The sequence below is a fragment of the Rhinolophus ferrumequinum genome, chromosome 22 (genome assembly GCF_004115265.2).
Source record: "Rhinolophus ferrumequinum isolate MPI-CBG mRhiFer1 chromosome 22, mRhiFer1_v1.p, whole genome shotgun sequence".
NCBI classification, from domain to species: Eukaryota; Metazoa; Chordata; class Mammalia; order Chiroptera; family Rhinolophidae; genus Rhinolophus; species Rhinolophus ferrumequinum.
Genome location: NC_046305.1, coordinates 21,734,722 through 21,761,778, shown reverse-complemented (window position 1 = coordinate 21,761,778; position 27,057 = coordinate 21,734,722). Strand labels below are relative to the sequence as shown.

Below are 27,057 nucleotides of genomic sequence, written 5' to 3'. Positions count from 1 at the left end.
ACTGTTTAGTAAATGAATGAATGAACGTATTCATTTATGAATGAATGAACTGTTTAGTAAATGAATTGATGAATGAACGTATGTATGCATGCTGAGCCTTTGCCAGAAAATATGAAAAACAGGGTGTAGTTATACCAATGCTCCACTAGAGGGAGGGATATAAACCTTTACCCCCTCCAGCATAGTTTCTAGGCTTGTTCTTAATTAGATTAACATAATCTGGTAAACTATTTCAGTTTTAGGCAAGACCTAATGTAACTCAATCTCTGAGAAACCTGAGGAAACATATTTATTAAAGGTCACTATATGCCAGGCTCTGGGTTTGACAACAGGTACCTCTTGTGGGTACAGTTAAATAGAAAGGGTAGGAACTATATATAATAATATTTTACATTCCTGTGTTATGTAGAGTGCATTTAAGTACATTACAAAGCTTTTCTGTTTGCAGACATAATCTCGTTTTCTAAAATATGCTCCACCTAGATAGCTCATTGCTCCATACACAATAAATACTGTGGAATCCAATGACTACACAGCTTTCTAATTTCCTGTTGTTCTATATCCCTCATATCCTGTCTTGAACACACACACACACACACACGCTGTTCATGAAGTTAGCTGAAACAACCCATACAGCCTAAGCTCTAGACTCTAGATCAATTTTGAGGTCAATACTAATGTTCAATGCATATGACTGGCAAACGCTCAACTGCACTGGATTCTCCCTCCCCGACTAGGCCCCCGGGCCCCTAACTTTGTCCTTAGCTTCCTCAGCAACCAGCGTGTGTCAGTTCAGCATTCATCACAGTGTGTTGTGATGATCTGTGTACTTATCCATACCTGGACTGTAAACTCCTTAAAGAGGCTGGCCTGGATCTTAGCTGCCTCAGCGGCTAGCACACCTGACACACAGTGGTTAGTAAATATTTTTTTTGAATAAATAAATAAGCTCATTTCATTATAAGGATAGCAAAAGACTGATTTCTGCCAGTACTCTCAGGGAGAGGCTGGATTACTTTGGGGTGTGCACAGACACGTGTGTATGCATGTGGTGGAGGGGCTGGTCTCGTATGAAGGAAACTCTGATTTAAATCCTCTGGGGGAGGAAGATGCAGGGCACGTGTGCACGCGTGTACTCACACACTCACACATACGCACACGTGTACACACACCATCCCCTGAATCTTCCCAGATCAGTAGCTGAGCTGTCTGGACTTTCATCATTAGAGAGTCATACTTTGGATTACATACGGCTCCCTGTAAACATGTCTTGAACACATGTGCCCTTGTTACCATGTAAGTTTCAAAACTCAAACGTACCCACTATCTGATCTGTATCCTCAAGTTGGGTGCCCCCATACCGCTGAGAATCTCAGGCAGACCTACCCCCATACCACTGAGAATCTCAGGTAGACCTCTGCTTACTTTCTGTAGTTTGCATTAGAGAGCAGTTTGTTTATCTGTCTTTTCAAATACAGAGCTGTATATCAAATAATCTCTCTCAAACCATATACACCATAATGTTTGCAAGGGATTAAAACACATCAATTTGTATAACTCTGTGAGTTAATAATGACACCAAAAATAAAAGCAAAGACTTGATGAATCACCATTAGGAGATCTAGTGAATTAGCTCCTTGTGTTGAAAATTAGTAAATGAAGGGAGAGAATCAAGCATTTATTCTGCCTTTCCTATGTAAACTATACCACGGGGTAACGCAAATTTACATAAAGGAGATGTCTGTCATCATGGAAATAGTCCAGCAAGTAAGTGAAGAAGAAATGATAGAATTAGAACATCACCCCCCTATGATAGAATTATTAATAGAATGCAACATCTAATAAATTAACAAATTTAGACATTAAGCACCAATGGCTGGTAACGTCCCACAATGAAAGGCAACCAGAAATTATACTTCTGATGGGAATATAAAATACCAACTATAATGAAGTCTGATCAAAGTTCTGGATCCCACAACCTATTTGTGAGAAATATACAGAACAGCAGAACACATAAAACCAGCAAAGTGTAAAAACAAACAAACAAAAAACAACAGACCACATTTATGAGACAATCAGAATTTAAACACTGACTGGTTATATGATGGTATTAAATAATTATTATCACTTTTTGTAGGTGAAATAATGCCATTGTGACTATGTTAAAGAAAGAACCCTTATCTTTTAAAAATGCATACTAAAATATTTACAGATGAAATAGTTTAATGCCTGGGATTTGCTTCAAAAATAATGCAGAGGGGAGTCAGGAGCACTGGGTGGGCGTATATATGAAACAAGATGGCTTTGTGTTGATACTTGTTGAAACTGAGTAATGGGTACATAGGAATGCGTTATACCATTTTGGCTACTTTTGTATATACTTGAAATTTCCCAAAGGTTTTTAAAAATATTATTAACACCTTCCTGACTATTCTGATATTCTTGTCTTAAGGGACAGTCATTTCTCTCCCACCCCTTGAGATCATTATCCTGGGGAATCTCCTGGGAATTACAAACGCTCTGGGAAAAGTAACAATTGATAAACACCTCTCTAGGAAGGAGCATAAAAGATTATTTCCCGGTCTGCCTTTATCCCTGAGAATACTGAGTGCCTGAGGGTAAAGGTAAAAGAAAACCCTGGAGGAGGAAAAAGGAAGGCTGTGTGTGGGAAGGAGAAAGAGAACAAATTTTGCTTCATTACAATTTTCCCAGGGCCTTCACTAGTTCACACTTCACTAGTGTGGGTTTTACTAAGAGAATTTTCACGGGAGGTGTGGAAAAAAAAGTTCAAATTCTGGACTCTCACGTTAAAATTTCACAAAGGGTCCCCTTTTATGTTGTTAAAGGCTAATATAAATTTTTTCAGGAGAAGAGGGGACCCCTTTCCATTGCTCAGTGAGCCAATGAGGAGACCGCTTGGGAAGGGCTGGGACACATTCTTGCCTAAACCTGGGAACAGTCTAGACCTGTCCAGAAGACTATGAGGATATGGAAACCAGGAGAGAGTAAGGAGTCACTTCAAGTGCTCAAGAGTATAGCTTTTTATAGAAGATCTCTGGAAGAATACCAAGAAACTGGTTGCCTCTGGGGAGGGAAGCTGGGACATTTGGGATAGGGAGGGAGGAGAAAAAAACATCTGACTCTTTATTGTTATAGCCGGGTATTACTATAGTTAGCACCTTAAAATATATGATGACATTTTGCAAACAGCCTTTTGTTGACATAAGTGACGGTACCTTTTATTAGACAGAAGACAGAAGTCTGTTTGTTCGTGGGTTCCTTGGCTGGGCCAGCTGCTACACCACCTGCTGTTGGCATATTTCCTTGATACTCCCTCTACCTGCCCTCTCTACCCCACCCTGATATCCCAGAATCTGATTAAGAGTAGTAGATAGTCACTAGAACTGACAAGAATAGGATCCTAGCAGCTCTAGTACGACTTCTGCAGGTGTGACATGGTATTGGACAAAGCTCAGATTTTCCCAGAGAAACACACCCCTAGTAGCAGAGCCCAGCACTCTCTTTGATGGATCCTGTTTCACCTTAAAAATTCAGGTGAATTTTGAGGTCTATGAATTACCACTTTGTTTTCATAGAACATGACATTATAAGTTATTATTAGGAGAAAAGGGTCGCTGTGTTCATCCCGTGGTCTCAAGTAGCCCTGCACATTCTGCATGTTCCTGGAGTATGCGTCCAGTTTTGTTTTTTGCTTTTTCCTTCTTTGTTTACTGAGGCTATTATTTACATACATTAAAATTCACCAAGTTTAAATGCACAGTTTGATTAATTTTGGTAATTGTACACAAGGTGTTAACAACCTCCACGATCAAGATACAGAACGTATCTTCATGATCAAGATACTGCACCTTCAAGTTTTCCATCCACCTTTGCCAGAGTTTAGTTGTGAGACATGGGGTTGAGTTCTACTGCTTCTTCCAACATCTGGCTTTCTGGGTAATTTTAGGAAAGTCACTTTACCTCTCTGTGTGTGTCTGCTCTTGTAACATGAAGAATGTTTCTAGTTGTTCCAACCCTTTCAGAAAATGAGGGAGGGGTGAGAGCGGAGATCTCAGTCTTGTGTCTGAGATTCTTGATATAGCACACGCATGTGGCAGACCCTCGTGGGTAATAGCCCGTGGTCGCCTCAGACAGACTTCAGTTTCCATCTCCTCTCTTGTTAGTGTGTAACCTTTCCTAAGCGTCGGTTTCATCTGCAGTGTCAGGCTTATTAAAAAGACCTATTTGTGTAGCGTTGTGAGGATGAAGTGAGATGTGCCGGCACCTTGAATTGGTATTTTTATTATGGTATAATACGAAATCACTGCCTTCAACCATCTCCGCTATTGCATGTTTCCGCAGGCTGAATCCCACAGCCAAAACAGAATCACAAAGCACGCCCACCGTATCACCCAACCCTCGCAGCCCCCAGCCTACCCGCCAACGTCCTAGGACTCAAAGAACAAATACGTAAGCATGCGTGCATGTGTTTCCAAAGAGCTTCGCTAGGAGGCGGAAGCGAGACCAGGAAGTTCCAACACGGTCGTACAAGCGCGACGTAAAGCGGGTCTGCTTTATGGCAACTCGCTTTTGCCGTAAAGCGCTTCCGGCGAGCCCATGCGAGTGGGTTGGCGAGACAACTTCCTGGTGGGAAACGCGGCGTTTGAAATCAGACCGACTTGATTTTTCGCTATGGGCAAACGCGGGAGCCGGAGCCAGAGCCAGCTGCTCAGCACCCTGACTAAAAAGCAGAAGAAGCATCTTCGGGATTTCGGCGAGGAGCATCCCTTCTATGACAGGTATGGAGGGGCATGACTGGGGCCAGAGCTGCCGCGTCTTTTCCCAGTGGGAGCCCACGTTTCCCCGGATTTGGTCCACCGGTTTTCCATGGGATGGTAAGTAACGGGGCGCTCCCGCCTCTTCCCACGTTTCCCGGCGTCCGCTGTGCTCAGGGTCTGGCCCGGTTGGTGCTGGGGAGGATTCTGGCGGCATCCCGCCTGAGAAGGGGTTCTTCACACGTCTTCCTACCTTTTGTTGAGCCTGTCACTTTATGCTAGACCACACGCCCGCCGTGTGTGGGCTGGATTGTATGGTCATAGATTTTCTAGATTGTTTTTTGGTGTGTGTGTTTTTAAAGAATTGTTTGAGGGGGCCTCCGACACCACTGATCTGTCCAAGTACAATGAGGAAACTGCTGCATTGGTAGTTGTACGTTTCCAGCCTCTCAGTGACGATCTTGGTGCTCACACCACCACTTTGGGCCGTTTTATCAGTACATTAGAGGGATAGTCTAATTAAGAAATTTGCTAGAAAAGGTGAACCCGAGGTCTTTTATTTGCCAAATTTAGCCATCTTTTGGATGAGAGCCAGTTGTTGGGTGACTCATGTATTTGTCATGTGACCTCGTGAAACTTTTCATTTGTAAGTTATTATAAACTTGTTCTACTCTTACAATCCTTGTCCCAGTGCGTGTGTAGTTTTTACATGACTATAGTTATGTCAACTGTAGTTATAATGTGTTTATAATGGTATATTCTGCGTTTTTCATTTACAGTTGTATCATTAGGCTTTTTGCTAATTGCTACATACTTGTAGTTTAACATTACCTGTTTCTTTTCAGGGTTTCCAGAAAGGAAACAAAACCACAGATTTGTCAACTGGTAAAGCTTTATTCCTTCTTTATAATAGTTGGTTTTGGATTGTTACTTTTAAGATTATATGTAATAATAAAGTTTGGCTGTATTTCCACTCTTTTTGATTTTAGATGTAAGCTGTTATTTTAGTAATGCTGCTTCATTTTGAATGCAGATGTCTTACAATGCTGTTGTGATAATTACAGCAGTAACTGGATTTTGAAACTGCCCCAAGAGATCAATCTATTAGAACCTGTTCAAGAGGCTTACCAGCCTACAGTACTTTGTTGTATTGTAATTTTCCTGTTGCTCCTTTAAATGGGCCAAGTGCCTGACACATAGATTAGGTCTCCTTATAGCCTAAAGCTCTATGTCAGCTTTCTTCCCATGGGGAACATTAGCAGTTCAGAAATGAAGAGCTTCTAGGGTCTTAGCTAGATGAGCTATTTTAAATAAATTTGGTGCTGGGCTTGGCCAAATAGATAGGATTGTGTGTTTGCAGAAGAGCTAATTTTTTAGTATATGTGCTGCTGAAGCGAGCACTGAAGAGCTAATTTTTATATAGGAAAGTCTGAACCTGTTACACGATTGGCCTGATAATAGTTATAGGGTAGCAATGAGAGCAATATCATTTGGTTTTTAAAATCCCCGTTATCCTTTTAGTCAGAGAGTTCAGATACTTCAAGTTCTGAAAGTGAAGCAGAGAGTGAACCAGAACAAGTTTCTGGGTACCACAAACTACTGGCCACATTAAAGACTGTTTCCGAGGAAGAGGAGGAAGAAGAGGAGGAGGAGGAGGAGGAAGAAGAAGAAGACAGTATTGTAGATGAAGCAGAAATGAACGATGAAGATGGTGACAGTGATGTCAGTGTGGAGGAAGAAACAGCGGCAGAGTCCACTGAACCGCGGGAGAGTAAGTATCTTTGGTGTGGGTTCATCCTCTGTGCCAGGACCATTGACAGATTGCCCCATGGGCACACTGCCCTGTACTGTGAGTTGGGTGACAGCACGTGGAGCCAAAGAGAGATTCTTAACCTTGTTGGCTTCAGTGATGTCTTTGAGAATCTGATGAAAACATAGAACCTTCTCACCAGAAAAACATTTTTGCTTAGGATTTCCAGGACTTTCATCAATCCTAGTTAAAGTTTCCCTGATTCAGAGGAACGAAACCATAATTGTTTTTGTGATGGTCTCAGTTTATTAGAGAGACTTCTGTTCATCCCTTAAGAGAAACCAAGTTTAATGGAAAGTAGACACAAATATACAAAAATTGTCAAGTAGCAGATTTTTATGGAACAGCTAGATAAACAATCTTGAAGAGATGCCAAGTGGTCACATGCCACCGAGGGAAAGCTTCAGAGAAGAGCTGGGATTGAAAACATAAAGGAACTTTCTCACTCAGATTTCTAGGTGACTTTTGTCTTTAACTTTAAAATCACCATTATTGAGGTGTGATTTACATACAATAAAGTGTACCATTTAAAGTATATAACTCAATGATTTTTGACAAATGTATATGTCTGTATTATTACTGTCACAATCAAGATACAGAACATCTCTAATGCCTCCAGAAAGTTCCTTCTTGTCCTTTTACAGCCAATTTCCTACCCCTAACATTGGACAACCACTGACCTGCTTTCTTTCACTATACATTAGTTTTGCCTGTTCTAGAAATTTATAAAATTGGAAGCATACAGTACGTACCCTTTTGCATCTGGCTTCTTTGACTCCTCATGATTCAGCCATGTTGTTTATGTATTATGAATTCATTACATTTTATTGCTGGAGTAGCATTTCATTGTCTGAATATATCTAGGTGACTATATCTCACTGTCTTAATGCCTATTTTCTTTACTGCATATTTTTTTCTATACTTGAAGGTGTCACACACCATTCCTAGTATTTTATTAGTTTTACTAGGATAAAAATTCATTGCCTCAGACTTAGGGATATTTTTGTTTTGTTTTTTCAAAATGAAGGTTGCTTTTTTTTTAAAATTATAAAACTAACACGTGTTTACTGTAGAAATTTAAGAAGGTAATATAGTTAATCTATTTCCCCACCACTTAGAGATAAACACTAACATTTTATATAACCTTCCAGACTGCTTTTTTTATAGATACATGGGCCAGTGCAAGTATGTATATATATTTGTGTGTATGTGAATAATGGCCTCATACGTTTCTGTTACTTTTTGCTTTAATAATACACCATGGACATTTTTCCATGTGTTTAACTGTTTTAACATTTCTTAATTACGTAGTATTTCATTGTAAGTGATACTTTGTAATTTAATTACCATTGATAGAAAATGATGAAATCATTTTTCCCAGTTATGTCTTATGATCAGTGATGCTTTGAACATCTTACATGCACTGTCTTAGTGTACTTTGTTTAGTTATCATCTTAGAATAATTCCTAGAAATGGAACTGGGTCAACAAACAAGCTTAATTTTGAAATTTGTTTTCTACCTGAATTTGCTTAAAAGTAAATAATGGCAATGAACATCAGTGTTGATGTAGGCAAAGGAATTAGATTTTATGTATCAACAGAAGTATAATTATATTTATGAGTAAATAATTTTACAAATTGTTTCTCAAAATTGGAGGTAGGATCTTACCTGCTGACCCTGAGGGAAAAGATGGGGACGAGCCACCTGGCACATCACAACAAGAATATCCTGAGGAGTTTACAGATGCAAAACATGAGTCACTCTTCAGCTTGGAAACCAATTTTCTGGAAGAGGAAAGTAGAGGCAATTGTTCTCTGAAAGCATCACAAGGTCAGAGCACAGTCTGTGTCTGTGAGTTTGAATTCCCCAAGCGTTTAGTGTGGTGGTGTGGGCTAGTAACATGTTCAATCTCCTGTCATTGGAGTGAGCAACAATAAAAACAGATACTTTAGCAGCTACATTGAGTACTGAGAAGAAATACTTCTCAGAGGTATTTTGTGCTTTTCAGGGGTTGGCAGTATGGGGGAGGGGCGTGATGTTTAGAAAAATCAACAGCTTAAGAAGGGTAGCAGGGGAGGCCAATACCCCAGGCCTCACATTTTCACAATCGGGGTCAGAGGAAGACTTTGGTTTTTCTTCCCAAGTAGGAAAGAAAGCGGAGAAATACTTTGAACTTTTCTCTCTAACCTTCACTGGCTCTTTTTTGTTGGAATGATAATTTTCAAGATTTGTGAGACCCAGGGTGGCTAATCTGATTGATCCTTATTACCATGGAGCTCCTCAGGAGCCAAAAAGCTCCACTCTTTCTCCCCAGTCTGTCTTGGCCTCTTGGCCATGCCTCTTGTCTAACTGGCATCACGTGGACAAGGCCTGTGTGTCGTAGGCTGGGACAGGTCTCTATTCTCTTTCTCTCAGGACCAATTTCTTAGCCTGGTGGGCAAGTTAGGTGTGTCATTCTGTTTCCTAACTCCCTGTTTTGGTCCCAGTGCTATTCTTCAACCCAACTATATCATTAATGAAGCTGAAATTTTAATTTGGCTCATTTGGTTCTGGTGGTTATTATGCCAGAGAGGGAGAAGTAGAGGTAGAATGTAGGCACAAACCCCATTCTCAACTGTCAAAACTTAAAAACCTGGAGGAAACATTAGGAAGCTTGACTATCCTAAAATAGCTCTGGTGGTTTTGCCTGAGCAAATATATTAGCACCTAGAATTCTTGTGTTCTATTGTTCAGTTTTATCTTAGATATTTCGTTACAAGGTGCATTGCATTTGAAGTTTTACCTTTTGGAGCCTTGAGTGGGTCATTTAACTTTGCTTCTAAATGAGGGGAATGGAAGAAAAGGTTGGGTGGCCAGCTCAGAGCACGGAAGATAAAAACCCGAGTGAAGGTGCTACCATTTAGATCATTTGCTCAACTCTGTTGAGTATTGAGCATTTCTATGTGTACTGCAGTGTACAATAAATCAGTCATGGAACCTGCCCTCAGGGGTCTCACAGTCTATAGACTAGATAAGGCATGCACATATGTGTGTTGGGGTTGGCGGTGGGGGTAGGGTGGGGGGCTGTCTACAGGGGACCAGGGATGGCCTTGTAGTGGAGCCGGCAGTATGCCTGACACGTTAGGCTCCTGGGAAATTGTTATTTATTGTGAGTCAGGGAGTAATATTAAACTGTGTATAAACAAAAATGAGGTGAAGGACAGGATAGAATTTTTAATGAAGGCAGGAAAGCACTGGGGTAAAAGAACTTGAGGGCCATATATTAATAATTCAAAAATTACGTGGAAGAGGTAGCTTGGAGGCATACATCCTGTAGTGCCCCAAATTTCAGACTGAGAAATTTCTTCAAAGGTTTTTTGAGCTGGGAAGTAATGTGATTAGAGAAATGCTTTAGAAAAGGGAACCTGTTAGAAACTTTCAAGCTCTGGACTGGGATAGAGGATGGGGAAAGTAGATGGGAAAAAGTATGAGTTAACGTTCGTGAAAAACAGCATGTGATTCACAGAGGAAGACCAAAAAATGCCTGCCATTTCCTCCAAGTGTTCTGACATTCTTTGTTTCTGAATTAGATCCATTTCTACAACACATGAACAAAGAACTGAAAGAAAAAGAAATCCAGGCTATTGCCACAAATCCCCAAATGACCTGCCAGCTAAAAGTAAGTGTTGCTTGGTCATCCCAGTCACAAAAGAGAAAAGCTCTAAGTAAAACAGTGGTCTTGGGTCTTAGCAGCCTCCTCAAAAGCAGGGTATGTACCTGTGGTGATGGCTTGATGGGGGAGCAGGACACAGGAAGGCACAGGTGTGATTAGGAAAAGCACTGGGAAGCTGGAGCTTGGGAGCCAGGAAAGGTAAGAGTGTTTTGGAGACAGTACTCCAGGGGGTAAACCAGTATCTGCAAGGGACTGTTAACATGACCTGAGGCCAGTTAACCTACCGTTTTGATCTTCATTGTTCTCATCTGTTAGAGGGGAAGAGTAATGTCGACCTCAAAATAATGTATTGACTGATACATAGAAAGTGTTCAGTAAAACAGTAGCTACAGCTGCTGTTCATTTGTTTGAAATAGCAGATGTCGGTAAATACAAGTAAATTACTCAGATATGGAGCAGTTTTTGCTTTGGTTTTTTGTTTTTCACCAACTGATGCTATTTATGAGAGTTGGCTGTATTTTTTTATTTGAAATTTTTATTGAGATAATAATTATACATGCAGTTGTAAGAAATAATACAAGGATGTCCGTTATGCCCTTTGCCCAGTTTTCCTGAATGGTTAACATCTTGCAAAACTGTAATACAGTATCACAGCCAGGAAATTGACATTGACAAACGTACCCGTCTTACTCATTTCCCCAGGTTTTGCTCCTACTCAGTTGTATGTGTTTATACTGTTTTATCACATGTGTAGGTTCCCCATCGACCACCGTGGTCATGACGTGGAACATTTCCAGCTCCATTAAGATTCCTCTTGTTTCCCCTCACCCTTTTATAAGCACAGCCATCTCCCTCTCCCATTCCTAATTCTTGATGACCATTAATCTGTTTTCTATGTCTGTAATTTTGTCATTTCAAAAGTGTTTGAAGAAGTTGGAATCCTCTTTAAACCTCAGCATTTCCTAAACTGTAAGAAGAGCAGTATAGTATCTATCTTGTAGGGTTATTGTGAGGATTCAATGAGATGACGTACAAATCACGAGAGGTAATTTGAAGTACTGTGGTATATTATAAAGTACTGTGTGAATTATAATATAAGGTATTATAATTCATTTCTAACTTAGCTCTTGATCTGTCTCTCCCTTAGTGGCCCATCCTGGGCCAGCTTGTCTTTTCATCTAAGTTTCAGAAGTTGGAAACATTTAAACCCCCAAAGGACATTGACTTAAAGTCACTTCATCTCCAGAAGCCTTTGGAAACCACGTGGACCAAGACCAACAGCCACTTCCTCTCTGGTCTCCACAAATCGAGTAGCCCCTTCACACCCCTTCAGAAAGAGCTCTTCCTGATTATGAATTCATACCGGGACTTGTTCTACCCAGAAAGGACCGCCCTGAAGAACGGGGAGGAGATCCGCCATGTGTACTGCCTGCACGCCATAAATCACGTCCTCAAGGCCAACGCCCAGGTGCTTGGCAACAACAGCAGACGCCGAAGCCAGAAACTGGGCATGGGAGACGACGATGACTTCAGGGACCAAGGACTAACGAGGCCTAAGGTGAGTGGCAGCAGGAGAACTTTGCCCTCAAGAAGTTAGGCTGTGAGCCACTGCCACGTAGGGGCGTGGCACCTAGCAGGTGCTCAGGTGTTTAATGATTAGAGTGATGAATGAGTCCAAGAGTGAACATACTGGATGAGCCAGGTGCTACCAGAGGCATGCTGCAGACGGCTCAGTGACTGTTTCCAACAGTGGATCTAACTGGAAACTTGCGAGTAGGACGTACCTCCATAATAATTCTCTTTAAAGATACATGCTGAACATACATAACACTCCATTATAAATCTCTTCTTTGTGGTTGTCAGATTTGGGTGGGACCTTAATGAGTCTTTTATCCAATCCCTTTATGTTACAGCTCTAGCCCGAGACCTAGATTTGTAGGGGGCCTAGCTAGAGAGAACCAGGAGAAGAATAGCAGAGATGGGACTAGAACCAAGGATTCTCTTCACTAAGCCATACAAATATGTAAACCTTGGAAAAGAAAAATCCCTATTTTTCCATTGTATAGTTGTTGCTGCTTAAAGCCCATCTATTTAGTCTCATAAGCTCCAGTGGGTTTAGGGCTTTGATAGAAAATGTCTTTTCATTCTGTCTACACTTTTCACGATGTTATGGAGCCAGGTCCGTCCTCCCCTCAGCCCATGTCTCTCCATATTGAAGAAGCCTCATCTTTTTAGATTGTTCTCATTGAGCTTAATAGGATTCTCCGGTTTTTTTGTTTGTTTTTTTTTTTTCATGAGTTATGTAAGTTTATTAAAATGTTTATTTTTTTATTTTTTTATGGTATTACTTTTTTTTTTTTTAATTTATTGGGGTGACAATTGTTAGTAAAATTACATAGATTTCAGGTGTGCAATTCTGTATCACATCATCCATAAATCACACTGTGTGTTCACCACCCAGAGGATTCTCCGGTTTTAATACTGATATGGTGTTTAGAGGTTTCTTAGTCCAACCCCTTTGTTTGATGACTGGGGAAACCAAAGCCTGGACACTTACTTAGGGTCACGGCTGGGGCAGTAACTTGGCCCTTTTCTCTCTGGTCCGCCGACCCTGCACTGCACCGAGCTGCATTACCACCTCCCTCTGGCTGTGCTGGTTGCCTCTTGGGGACACTACCTCAGAGTCTTGAACATCAGGATTGTAAGATTAGCTGTTTCCATTTAGAATTGCAAAAAAGAGTAAGAGACAGATTACACAGGAAGCACATTTAGAATGGTGAATTGCATGATCTGACGGGGGTTATTACCACTGATTGTATTGTTTATAAAAGAGTAGTTAAAAATTAATCATTTATTAAGCATCTTCTGTTCCCCGCCCCCCAAGAGTTGTAACTTTAAGCATTTAAGGAACTGTTCGGAAAACCAAGTCCTATATTTCCTGTTAAAATATGATCTTATTTCAGAAATGCTTTATCATCTTTTCTGAAAAATGTGCTACAGAATGTACTAGAAAATGTACTACAAAAGTAGTGATGCCTTAGTCCTTTTCCTTTGCAGCTTTACTTGTTCTCTACTCCTTACATCTAATTCACTATGTATTCAGCATACATTTGTTCCTTGTGTCTCCTGTAGGAGATACAAATGAGCCACATTCCTTACCCTCAAAGAACTTACGTGTTTATATCCTGGGGTGTTTGCTAGTGGACACCTCTGTTAAAGGTATTGACTTAGCTAAAAGGTATTTCCAAATTCTGCCTGAGAATCGCCTCCTGTGGAACTACTATGTGACTAAAGCCCACGGGACGTGGGGCTGTGCGTATGCTCAGCTCCCAGGACTGAGCCAGAGGCTGTGCGAAGTGGGTGACACCGTCCCTGGCTGGGGGCCGCTGCTGGGCAGGGGGCTCTCTAACAGGCTCACCTTGAGCCGCTTCCGTCCCGTGCCCCACAGAGGCTGCCCGTCGTTTCTTCTAGGTGCTGATAGTGGTGCCGTTCCGGGAGGCTGCTCTGCGGGTGGTCCAGCTCTTCATCAGCCTCCTGGAGGGCGACAGCAAGAAGAAAATCATTGTGAGCAACAAAAAGAGGTTTCACGGAGAGTATGGCTCGGACCCTGAGGAGAGACCACCCAACCTGAAGAGGCCTGAGGATTACGAAGCCGTATTTGTCGGCAATATCGATGACCACTTCAGGATCGGTAATTCCTTCCTGTCAGAGCTGAGACCCTGAGGGAGCCGAGGGGTGAGGTTCACATGGCAGCTGGAGGCTAGAAGCCTGGAATTAGGTGTTGTTTCAGTCTCCTAACAGGACCAAGGTGCTTGGAGACATCTGGTCTGCCAGGGGAGAGCGTCCTGCCGTGGCCAGTAGGCTGGACCCTTGGCTGCCAGGGTGCAGTGTCCCTGCAGGCATGTGGAAAGGCACATCCCCATTAATAACAGAAATGTCTCCGCTCACCCATAGCTGGTAGCACACAGTTGATGTTACAGGAATTCTTGGGGGAGCTGGAAGTGATGGGCTGAGGGGGTCAGTGCGGGGAGGCTGAATAATCTGAGCGTCTGTACGCAATGGTGGAGTTGCCAGCTGCCCGCCATGTACAGCGCCTGCCCCTGCATCATCGCCACTCGGGACCTACTGATTCCCATGCAACTTTCCATGTTTTTGCTTGTCGCATTCAGCTCCCATGTACTTGATTGGTTGTACATTGATAAAGTTGTTGGAAAAGTTCATTAGTCAAATATGCTCATTCCCCAAGCATTTATTAAGCATCTACTGCGTGCCAGGCACTGTTAAGAACCTGGGAATACAGGCATAAAAGTTAGGATTTCTACTCTTTAGGGAGTCCAGCCTAATGGGGAAACAGACAGTACAGAATGAGAAGTGTTCTGATCAGAGGATGCAGTGGGTGTTCTGGGAGCATTTAAAGCAATCTCTGTAACCGAATGGGCACAGGGTGGTTAGAGAAGGCCTCCTGGTGGAGGTGCTGTCTGCACTACCGTGTTTCCCCGAAAATAAGACCTAGCCGGACCATCAGCTCTAACGCGTCTTTTGGAGCAAAAATTAATATAAGACCTGGTCTTACTTTAATATAAGACCAGGTATAATGTAATATAATATAATATAATATAATAATATAATATTTATAATTATATTAATTCTTGCTCCAAAAGACGCATCAGAGCTGATGGTCTGGCTAGGTCTTATTTTCGGTGATACACAGTAAGTTGGAACCTGAGTGGGATTTAGCCATTTACAAAGGGGAGTGGTTAGAGTGGAAGGAAAGGTTTCAGACAAGAAAGTGCGTGTGCAGAGGCCTCAGTGAATAAGTTGGCCTTGACCTGAGACTCACACGGGCTGTAGCATGGCTGCAAGGTGCAAGGGGACGAGAGTTGATGTCCAGTTTTAAACATGTGCAGGTGTCTAGAAAGTTGCTGATACGTCAGTCTTGAGCTCAGGAAAGAGAAGTGGGAAATATAAATTTGTGCGAAGGCGATATTAAAACCATGTTTATTGAGTAAATTTACCCAAAGCGCTACGTAAAGTGTAAGTAGAATTTGGGGGTGAATCCAGAGGTTTGTGGAAGAGATTTTTGGATCTGGAAAGATCGATAAGGCAGTGATAGAAGAGGAAGTAATAAGCATTGACGTCATGGAAACCACCATTGAGGAACAGAACATTTCCAGGAGGGTGTGTTCAGAGTGCTGCTTTTGCAGTCATGACAAGGGACACTAAGTGCCATTGAATTGTTAGTCAAGAGCTATTGGCGACCTTAGCAAGTGCAGTTTCAGTGGAGTCCTGAGCATCAGAGGCCAGATGGTGGTGCATTGAGGAGTGAGTGGGAGATTTCAAAGTAGAGAAGTTTGACAGTGAAGGAAAGGAAGAGAGTGGGAGCTAGACGGGACCCAGATGGCAGGGGGGGATGATGATGGTGATTTTAATAATTACAGCCGTTTGAGCATGGTTACGTGCTAACGGGGCAGATGTGGAAGGCACGAGCACGGGGTTGCTTTGAGTGGGTGGCAGCCAATGGCTGGGTAGCAGTGACTAAACTGATGTGTACGTGGCTGTCTTGCGTAGGAGTGGCAATACTTCAGAGAAGCATCCGACTCTATGCCCCCTTTTACTCTTCGGACATCCTCATTGCCTCCCCTCTGGGCTTGAGGACCATCATTGGGGCGGAAGGAGAGAAGAAGAGAGATTTTGACTTCTTGTCTTCTGTTGAGCTCCTCATCATTGATCAAGCTGACATTTACCTGATGCAGAACTGGGAGCATGTCCTGGTAATGCTGCTCATCCACGTTTGGAGGGACAAGGAGCTCAGTGGGTCAAGTCCTGCGGGGTTATTTAAGTCCAGATTCAAACTCAGTTTGAAACAGGGAAATAGTCCATGGTTTCCAATTTGAAAATGGAAACTTTTGTTCCTCTTCCACCTACAGATTGGTCCATAAACAATCCAAAGAGATAAAGATTCTTGTCAATATTTTCAAATCTCTAGAAAAGATTTCTTCCCTTGAAAGGTCACTTCTGTTAATAGACCACTTTAGTGTAGTTGGGTAGTTGAAAATCCTCTCCGCGAGGAATGTCTTTACCTGACATAATTCCTCCAGCAGTTTATGCTCATTCTTTCTTGTTTGGTCTTCAGTAGAGATGGGAAAACATTGCTCATGATTTCTTAATGAGTGGTCTTGTTTTGCAGAGAAATGTAGGATGTCTTATCCCCATACTGTAATTTATGCTGTAATTGTTTCTCCCTTTCCACATACTCTGCAGTGTTGTCAGTTTTAGTATTAAAAACCTGTGCTATGGAACAATCCCATCACAACTATAGATTTGTTTTTTTAAGGCATACGAGAACTTACATTTCCTACAACCTAAGGGCTTGCAGGAAGTTTGGGACAAATAAAGGGGAGTTCTATTATAAGGTGGGAATAGATTTGTAGTACTTGTTACCCTTCAGTATATATTATGAGGTGAAAATACAGTAAAATAGAAAGGGCAGGTGTAGTGGCTCTGGGAGCCTCCTAATGTTTCGAGAACCAGGTCATTGAAGGACAGCACCTGTTTTCTGTCATTTCCCTTGTCCAAGTGTGGGCCTGAGTAACCCCGAGAGTGACCAGGGTGGAATTTCAGGAGTGCCTTTTAAAGGAACATTTCTGTAGGTACCATTTTGATCTTCTTTGAAAGGTTCAAGAGGTGGCCAGTTTCGACTTATCTTGTTGTGGTGTTCACCTGACTATGGGCAAGTCACTTGCTCATCTGAGCCTCCGTTTTCTTGATGTAATTTGGGAAATGATAGCACATCCTTTATCCATAAGGTGACAGACTTGTAAAGTGCTCAGCAGTGCCCAACAGGTAAATGCTTAATAAACACTAATGGTTGTGTCATTTCTGCTCCAAGCATTTGATGAACCACATGAACCTGCTGCCCTTGGACTCACACGGGGTGGACTTTTCCCGAGTGCGGATGTGGAGCCTCAATAATTGGTCCAAGTTCTATCGCCAGACCCTGCTGTTCGGGGCCCTGCAGGATGCTCAGATCAACTCCGTGTTCAACAAGCACTGCGTCAACATGCAGGGCCAGGTGGGCTCTCTCCTCCTTTCTTGGGTCTTCAGGAAGTGAGTGTACTGTTGGATCGAGAGGTGGAAGGAGAGAACATTGGGTCAGTAATGGCGATGGCTCGCCGCCTGACGCTCTCGTTGGCTCCTGGCAGGTGGCCGTGAGGAATGTCCCGATGACAGGTTCCATCAGTCACGTGCTGGTGCAGCTCCCACATGTCTTCCAGAGGATGGAAGCTGAAAATCTCGCTTCAGTGATTGATGCCAGGTACCCTCCCTCCCCAGGCCCATCAGACACTTGGGGCCACAGAGACGGATTGGACTTTCGTACACACTTAGAACTGGATTCTGTGCTGGTTTTATTGATTACCATTTACCAAATGAGATGAGTTAATTGAACCCGATTATGCCATTGACAGAAGACAGAGGAAACTGAAGCCCAGAGAGAAATTGTCGTTGGTGTAGTTCTCATAGCTAGTTAGTGGAAGGGTTAGCTAGTTAGTGACCCCTATAAATCAGGGGTCCTTCTCTCTAGACGATGGCATTTTTAAATTATATTACGCTGCTTAATGCTGCAAAGCGTCCCGTGTCAACAACTTAATTGTAAGCCCTTTAGGGCAAGAACTGTTTTTCTAATTTTCTCTATATTTTCCTCCTGTCTCATTGTGTTTTGTCAGGGGACCCATGGTAGCAGAATGGTGTTTAGCATATAGGAGGCATTCAGCAATTATTTGTTGACAGACTGACTGGCTGAGGACAGACTGAATGAATGAGTGAGGTGGTTAGATATTTCCTGGAATGATTTTCTGAGATAACTGGCATTACATCTATTCTTTATGAGGAATGATGTTAGAACTTATTTTTTAATGTGCTTGTCAAGTTTTATTCCTATGTAGTAATCTCTTTGCAATGAAGTAAACCATATTCGCCTCTTTGGGGAGATAGAGGGAGATTGTGACCTGCCCAGGGTCACAGGACCACAGTAGTGACACTACGGGCTCAACTCTAGACCACTGACTTTACCCTTTCCCTGTCCAAATCAGGTTTAACTTCTTCGTGAACAAGATTTTGCCTCAGTACCGTGATGCAGTCATGTCTCACACGCTCGTCTATGTCCCCTCCTATTTTGACTTTGTGCGTCTCCGAAATTACTTCAAGAAGGAGGATCTGAACTTCACATACATCTGCGAGTACACGCAGAAGTCTGCTGTCTCCAGGGCCAGACAGTTTTTCCTTCAAGGAGAGAAGCAGTTTCTGCTCCTCACCGAGCGCTTCCATTTCTACAAAAGGTAAAGTAGTGCCAGGTTTTTGAGTGATGTCTCCGAGGAGGAAGTGCAGAGCAAATCACGGTCTGCTTCTGAGCGCGTGGTGGGCTTTGCAGTGTTATAAGGTCGTCTCTCTCTCTGCTCCTGCAGAGAAGCCAGTTTGGGGGCTGGACAGACTCTTCTTGGTTGGTTGGTTTCCTCTCAAAATGGGCGTTGTTGGAAAAGGCCATGGGAACAAATGAGGGACTACCACTAACCTGTGTATAGACCTGGTGAGGGTCCATACTTGGGGCCTTCTGTAGCTGTGGTCGTACACCTCAGGAGAGATTACAGTTGCACAACTCTTGACAGAGACAACACAAGTGAGTACAAGAAGGGTAGGGACCTATAGTAGAGGCACAGACAATACTGGGGCTGCGTCGCCTGTGGAGATGGAAGCTGAGCAGTGTCAGTGTTCAGAAAGTTCCGGTGTGTCCTGAAGTAGGCGTGAGCTTACTTCCTCACCGAGAAGAACCAGGACTAAAGGGCCCCCTGATATTTTCAGGAGGCAAAAAGTGAGGGACTTACAGTTGAATGTTTAAGAGTTTCAGTATTTGTGTAGTTTCCCTACCATGTGACTTTGACAAAATAAGTCGGATTGACTTTTTTTTTTTTAGTTCTAATTAGTGTGTTGGTAATATTGAGACTTCTGTTTCTATGTGTGATAGTTTCAGCCCCTTGTGGCCCCAGAGCTCAGGTGTTTTATTGTTTTGCTAGTTGTCTGTTGCCAAATGAAAAAGCCCTTTTGCACCGTCACCTGGAGAGATGGAAATTGCTTATTGATTCACAATAATGTCCAGTGAACTTCAGTTCTGACTTTGCTGGTTATTAACTCTCAATCATATGTACTAACGCGGGGCATGTTTTCACAGAGAATCCCTAACGTGTAAGCCAGAAGTCGCCAGGAGTGTGTTAGGTGATGCATTCTGACATTGCATTGCCTTTTAGTTTATCTGATATTAGGATGATGCTCCCTGGACATGTTCTTGTTACCAGGATGGGGAGGGAGTAACCCAGCAGCCTGCGGGGCAGAGCGGGCTGCCATGAACATGACATGCTCTTTGGATATTCTGCTGACTCGGTGATCTGTGAGCAGAGTGTTGGGAAATGACTACGTTGTGTTTCCTGGGCTCCGTTCTCAGCTAGCCGGACACGGCTGTGTGGCCAGAGTGTTTGTTAGTGAATGCCTGCTTGTTGGCATCATCGTTTGCTTTGTTCCAGTAAGTTGCTGTTTTCATTCCTGTTGGAGAGGTATTTTGGGGGAGTTTGTACTCAGCAGGTCTTAAGAGCCCTTAGTTTTCTATCAGCTTGACGAATGAAAGCAGGCCCTTTCAGTGAAGTGAAGTGGATAGATTGGAACACTTCCCAGTGTGATTGTCTTGGCGAGTGTGAATTAAGCTGGGACGGGGACTGCTCTCAAAAGGCAGCTTTTTAAGGAGCGGGTCCGATGGCCTGCTTATGAGAAAGAAGCCCTTTCTCTAAGTAGGCAGGACAGCGTTCGTGTCTTACAGTGTTCATATGTTTTTTTTGCCTGACTTATTCCAAACTGTGTAAGTCATGATAAAGACAAACCTAGCGTGTGCCGTTTGCTTTCTACCCTGGCCCAAGTTCATAGGTGTGTCCTGTGTTGAAGATGAATGGGAATAATGTGCTTCAGAGTTCTGCAACTGCTGATTATCTCAGGGTTTCCAACTCTAGAATGTTTTGCTTCAGGGATCACCAAGGTGATGGTGGGTACTTTGATCTGCAGTGCCTTTGTGATTTGATTTTTTTATTTGACCTTGGGAAAAGTACATGTGTTTTAAACTTTAGTATCCAACTCTGAAATTCTGTATTTACGTTCTCTATGGAAGTAGGCAGTGTAAGAAATACTACAGTTTATTTGTGAACTAGCAAAACATTTGCATCCTGAAGATTTGTTTTCTTTGGGGGAGATGAAGCCAGTAGAATCTTAGAATTGAATGGGCAGTGGGTCAGGAAGGCCCTCCCGAGGACCTTCGGAAGGTTGACAGGTCTTTCCCTGAGCATTGTCAGTGGGTTCCCACAGTGGAAGGATTCTCAACCCGGAGGGGCTTAGGCCACATTTGTAGGCATCACTCAAGTCCCAAAGTCTATACAAAGGAGGAGGAGGGCAGGGGAAGGGGGACAGTTGGCCCTAAGTGCCCCTCTGAAGAGGCCCTTGACACATTCTGTTTCCAGGAGATGTCTGTTCTCTCTTATGGGTGAATTGGGACTGAGAGATCTTGTTTTATAAATACAACATTTATTGGAGTTGGGTTTGTTGTTTTATAAATACTCTGATTATAAGAGTATTACACAATTATTGTTGCAAACTTGGAAAATTTAGGTTAAAAAAAAAGAAATGGAATCACCTATAATCTCACTGCCTTGATATAAACAAATGCCTATTTTAGTGTATCTCTTTCCTATCTTTTTTATGTGAAAATATGTGCACATGCACATATGCAGGTGTGTGCGCATACACACACACACACACAGGCATTTTTTTAAACATACCAAAATTGGTATCACACTATACACATTGGGATTTTTTTCCTTTTATCTTAAATGTTTTATGTGCTCATTGAAAAAACATTTAAATATGTTAACATTTTGAGATATCTATTTATAAATCATGGATAGGATAAAGTTCTAGTCCATCCTCCCTCTCCCCAACTTTTTATTTGGTAAGATTTCATTTCAAAAGAAATTGTAAGACTAGTACAGTGAACATCTGTAAGTCCTTTCACTTGGACTTCACCAGCCATTAGCATTTTGCCACATTAGCACACACCCATGTCCCCTGTCTCTCATCTCTTGTCTTCTCATATCTCTTGTTTTTCTCTCCCTGAACCATTTGAAAATAAATTACAGGAGGCGTCATGACACTTAACCCCTAAATCTTTCAGCATCAAAACCCTGGCCGGCACCTTCCCAGGTATAATCTGAGACTGCCCCCCCTTTCCTATACTTGGAGGAGAAAGATCCAAGAAAAAGGCAGGTCGGTAGTTGGCAGGTTTAATAAGCAAGAGAATTTAACATACAAGACTTGTTTGGGTAGCCACAAGATGAGTGGTTTTCCACATTCATCTGCCAGAATCTTAAAAAGTTTACAAAAGTTTATATAACTGGGGTAAGTCACGTATCCAGTCCAGACAGTCTTACCACCACGTTTCTATCTCAGGGCCATATCCTTGGTGCAGCTTCTTGGAGCAGGAAAAGCAAGTGGAGCACACATTCCAACGCCCAGGGGAGTGGGGCGGAGCCTGATTGCCCCGGTTCAGCCGTGGGCCAGACCTTCTCAGTGACCGTCCCCAACAAGCATGGAGCTTCTAAAAACAACATTCTTCTGTCTAAACACAATTCCCTTGTCATACCAGTTGACGTTACTACAATAATATAGTAGTAACCCCCCACCCTATTATACACCCTAATATACAGACTCTTCAAATTTTCCTAGTTGTCCCTAGAATAAGCGTTATATCCCCATCCGCACCCATGGTTCAGGTAAGGATCAGGCGTTGCATTTGGTTAACATGTTTCTTTAATCTATCTGAGTTCCTAAGCAGGGGCAGTTTTGCTCCCTAAAGGACATTTGGCACTATCTGGAAACATTTCTGCTTGTCACAACTGGAGGGTTATTCTAGGGGTCTGGTGGTTCTGTTGGGTGGAGGCCTGGATGCTGCTGAACATCCCACAGTGCACAGGACAGGCTCCACAAATTACCTGGCCTACAATGTCAGTAGTGCCAAGATGACATGATCTAAAAGAATTCTCTTGCTTTTTTCTTTTTCACGACGTTGGCATTTTTCGAAGAGTCCAAGCCAGTTTCCGGTAGAGTGCCCCACGTGTTTTCTTATTTAAGTGAGTGGTTCCCAAACTTTGCTATACATTAGAATTCCCTTGGAGGGTTATTCCTTTAAAAAATCCGAATGCCCCGATCGTACTCCAGTACCAGTTGATTACAGTGCCTGGGGATGGGGGCCAAGCATAGTGTGTGTTTAAAAAACAAACAGGTGATGCAACATGCAGGCCAAGTTTGGGGACCACTGATTTAGATTAAACATTTTTTGATAAGAATTCTACATAGAGTGTATTTTGTACTTCCCACTGCATGTCATCGAGAGCCACATAGTATCAATTTATCCCATTTTTGGTGATGCTAAATGTAACCACTTGGGCAAGGTGGGTCTGCTCTCCATCTGTCTCTCCGTTGGCTATGTAAGTAAGAAGTAATCTTACTTAGGGTGTGTAATGAATCCTCTTAATGGTTTCACAGCATTACGTTGTATGGATATATAATTAACCCACTTTCCTTTTAATAGGCTATAGAATTTTTTTCCTGTTTTCTGCTATTATTAGGTTGTTGCAAAAGTAATTGTGGTTTAAAAGGTTAAAAATAATTGCAAAAACCATAATTACTTTTACACCAACCTAATATATATACAGTAATGCCAAGAACATCCATATGTGTAGTTGATGGCATAGTTGCCTAGTTTTCCTTAGGATAAATTTGGAAAGGAAAACTTGTTAGTTCAAAGGCTGTACACAATTAAAAATTTGCTGTACATTGCCACTTATTTGCTCCCTCCCATCTTCCCCTTCTCTCCCTCCCCCACCCCAAACACACACACACACACACACACACACACACACACACGCACACACACACGCACACGTACGTTTATACTTCACTGGCTTATTTCTGCAAAACCCCACTTGTTTCCAGTGACTGATAGTCAAAATGATATTGCATTATTTTAATATCTTTTTCATGGTTTTTTTTTTTTTTAATTGTCAATTGAATGTAGAGGCTGAGGTAAGTAGTACTTATTTCCGGGTACACCTCTTTTGTCAGGCCACTAGAGGGGGAGTTGGGAATCTACCATGTTTCCCTGAAAATAAGACCTAGCCAGATCATCAGCTCTAATGCGTCTTTTGGAGCAAAAATTAATATAAGACCCGGTCTTGTATTATATTCAAATAATATCTTATATAAATTTTTGCTCCAAAGGACGCATTAGAGCTCATGGTCCGGCTCGCTCTGAGTTTTGGGGAAACACGGTAGTCAGGATTTGCTTGTTACTATAGTTACTGCCTCCCATGCACCACGGACTTCAAATTCCTCCAGCAGGCAGTGGCTCAGCGTGGGGCCCAGAGTGCTGGAGGGCATTTTCTCAGTGTCCTGATCTCTCAGCTTTCACCCCAGTGCCTGAGGAGGGCCTCTCACCTCACTCCTGCCCCTCCCTCAGCGGCAGGCTGCTCCTGCGTGTTACATCTGGCAAGGCTAGACGTGGGGTGGGGGTGCCTCTGGCCCAGCCCCGTTTTTGGCAGGCCCTGTTCATTCTGGGATTTGGAGGTAGGACTGTCTCAGGGTTCCTGTACCACCCCCCATGGCAGCCAAACTCTGTCTTGTATCTGTGAGGGGTCTTGGTGGGAAGGAGATCCTGCTTCTACCCCGGCGCTGGCCGACCTCTGCTTACGTCAGTGCAGGATCTGGGGCTGATCGGATTTTGTGTTCTTTCCCCAGGGACAGGCGCCTGTTGCTTTTTACTGGGTGTAAGTTGTGGAGGGGAGTGATGGGGATGGGGGTTTACCGCCCTTCCCCTAGGGGGATGACTTTTGCTTCACCTTCTCTCCCCACCCCCACAGTTGACCTTTGCCCCTCTCTCATTGCCTTCAGGCTTTTGCTTCATAAAACATATGGTCTGGGATGTGAGCAAGGGTTCACGTGTGCATCACCAGTGGGGTCTCTCAGGTCTTCTGTCCTCCCTCCAGTCTTTCTCCAGGGCTCCCAGCGGAGACCTGTGGAAAAGAGCTCAGGAGGGAATGGGAACTGAGGGAGGGGCCAGGAATCTCGGGGGTACTGAACTGTCACACAGCCCACACTTGCCCTTTAGAATTTTAAGTGTAGCTGTTTTCTTCCCACCCACTTTCCTGGCAACTGCCCTCTTCCTCCTGTGCTCTGCCAGAGGTGAAGTAGTTCATGTGTCCGCTCTTCAGAGGGGCTTGTCACTCTGCAGTTCAGTCAGTGCTGGGCTGAAGCTGCTCATCCTGCCTCTTGAGATCTGGTTGCATGTCTCTTCCCAACTCCAGGTTCAGCAACATGACATCAGTAGCTTGAAATTCGAATGGGGAGTATTTACACCACAGAAATTGGCAAATGCTTCAAATCTGCGCCCTCCCTTCTCCATTGAGAACCAGTGATTAAACATACACGAGCATCCCATTGAATCAGTTCACCCGTTGCCTTATGACATCAGCTGTGTAGGCTGAAGAAGAGGAATGCTTTGTACATTATCTAGCTTTGTGTTGTCAGTGAGAGCAATGTTCTCTAGAGTGTTCCACATACTCAGCAGAAGTGGAACTCAGTGTTTTTGGTTTTTTTTATAAGTAGTGAGGTAGAACAGCTTATTAAAGTTCATTAGTCATTAGAATTCTTTCTTTATGGAAAGCTGATGTTGAAAGGCGAGCCCAGGAATGGATTACAGTTACAGTTGGAAGAAGAGGGTCTCTGGAGAGATCAGGATGAGCCATGGGCTAAAAAGGCAAGGCAAGCTTATCCTCTGTGAATAAAATAGAATTCCCAAGGGGCCCTAACAACGTCAGTTGTGTAGGAGAGTCTAAAATGAAAAATCAGAACCTCGTCAACATGTAAAATCTTTTGTTACGGGGCCCTAGAGGGAACGATTGACCTTGACCAGACCCATTTTGAGTCCCGAGGGTCTCCCCGCGCCCCGTGCACACACACACACACACCATGCAGCGCTGTGCAGCAGGGAAAGAAGTGCATTAGCTGTTGAAACTAATTGCTTTCCCATAATGCCTAATGGGTCCTCAGGCAGGATTTTGTACAGGATGAGCTTGGGACACCTGCCATGGAGTTAACATGTCTGTCGAGTGACAAGGAAAGACTACTGGCGATGCATTCATAGTTTCTGCAGTTTATTTTATGTACTGGCTCTGACCTCATCTCCATTACAGATCATTCTGTTTTGCCTGATTATATTAAAGATAACGTTAAATTGTTAAGTGCCTGCTTTTTAAGTTTTCTGTGAAGACTTCTAATCCTTAGTCTACTATTCTTCTCCACCCTACCTCGGTCTACCCAGAGTAGGCTCAAGAAATGCAAATTTATTTTATCATTATCTTAAGTCAGACACTAGGAATGCAAATATGTTGTCACAAAAACAAGCCCTTCCAGCTCAAAGGAGAATAATCGTTGGTCTGTTACTTGTGCCATTATCATCTTCCTTGAGCATGAAGCAGCGAGAGTGAGCTATGCCCCTGTACATCTCTTGGGTAGCTTTTCCAAACATTTTCTCAAGTAGACATCGCCTCTCTTTGCCCTTGTAACAGGTATACAATAAAAGGTATCAGGAACTTGATTTTCTATGAACTGCCGACATATGCCCACTTCTACAGTGAAGTGTGTAACATGCTGAAAGCCACCACCAGAGGAGAGGAAGCTGCCTGGACCTGCACTGTCCTCTACTCCAAGTATGATGCCCAGAGATTGGCTGCCGTGGTTGGTGTGGAGCGGGCTGCGCAGATGCTACAGTCCAAGAAGAACGTCCACCTCTTCATTACTGGAGAAAGATGAGAATTTGGTGAGCAGGAAGCGGTGCTTGGCATGATACGGAATGCCTGATTCTGTGCCACATGGGCCCAATTCTGATCACTTCTACAGTGAAGGACCGCTGCAAGGAAGGAGCACCGGCAGCAGTATTTCTGATACCTCTTTCTTTTCAGGTCGTAAGTCCCTGAAAAGTTCAATGTAAACCACATTTTGGTAACTCCCATCTTTCGGAGATAAGGAGGGAGCTAGTGGGATTCTGCGAAGTTGATAGATGGAAACTTCTACTTGTGAATCTTTTTGTAAGCCATAAATTCTTTTATTGTGATTTTATCTCTACTTTATCATAGTTGGTAAATCCTTTCAGATTTGTCTATTTCTGTTTCACACTTTCTTAAAGTAAGGCATACATGTCATTGCTTGTGAACTGCTGATGAGAAATTGGAATACTTCTTGCTGCTGAATATCATCATAATTTTGGATCACACAGGTCTTATAGAACTGTTATTTTTCCCCAGCCAAACTTTTTTAAATTGTACATATTCTATTTTAATTCAACCTAGAAGAGTGTCTTTATTCACTGATCTTTTTTTTAACTCATGGTAAATGTTTTAGTTAAAATATACACTTAAAATTGTTACATAGGCCGATCCGGTGGCTCAGGCGGTTGGAGCTCCACATGCTCCTAACTCCGAAGGCTGCCGGTTCGATTCCCACATGGGCCAATGGGCTCTCAACCACAAGGTTGCCGGTTCAACTCCTCAAGTCCTGCAAGGGATGGTGGGCTCTGCCCCCTGCAACTAAGATTGAACATGGCACCTTGAGCTGAGCTGCCTCCCAGATGGCTCAGTTGGTTGGAGCGCGGGCTCTCAACCACAAGGTTGCCAGTTCG

The 27,057-nt window shown here is 43.0% G+C and overlaps 1 protein-coding gene across 2 annotated transcripts; it reads left to right on the top strand.

Moving 5' to 3' along the window:
* The first annotated feature begins 4,589 nt into the window (after positions 1-4,589).
* Positions 4,590-26,813, top strand: UTP25 (UTP25 small subunit processome component). 2 transcript variants are annotated; one of them, XM_033093769.1, is made up of 12 exons: positions 4,590-4,799; positions 5,621-5,660; positions 6,297-6,546; positions 8,243-8,416; positions 10,156-10,244; positions 11,386-11,796; positions 13,710-13,929; positions 15,807-16,009; positions 17,128-17,310; positions 17,441-17,553; positions 18,329-18,574; positions 25,949-26,813. In XM_033093769.1, the coding sequence occupies exons 1-12, from the start codon at positions 4,693-4,695 to the stop codon at positions 26,190-26,192; spliced, it is 2,280 nt and encodes a 759-aa protein (XP_032949660.1). In that variant the 5' UTR covers positions 4,590-4,692; the 3' UTR covers positions 26,193-26,813. The 2 variants fall into 2 exon arrangements, with proteins under 2 accessions (XP_032949660.1, XP_032949659.1); XM_033093768.1 differs by having other exon boundaries at positions 8,240-8,416.
* The last annotated feature ends 244 nt before the right edge of the window (positions 26,814-27,057 follow it).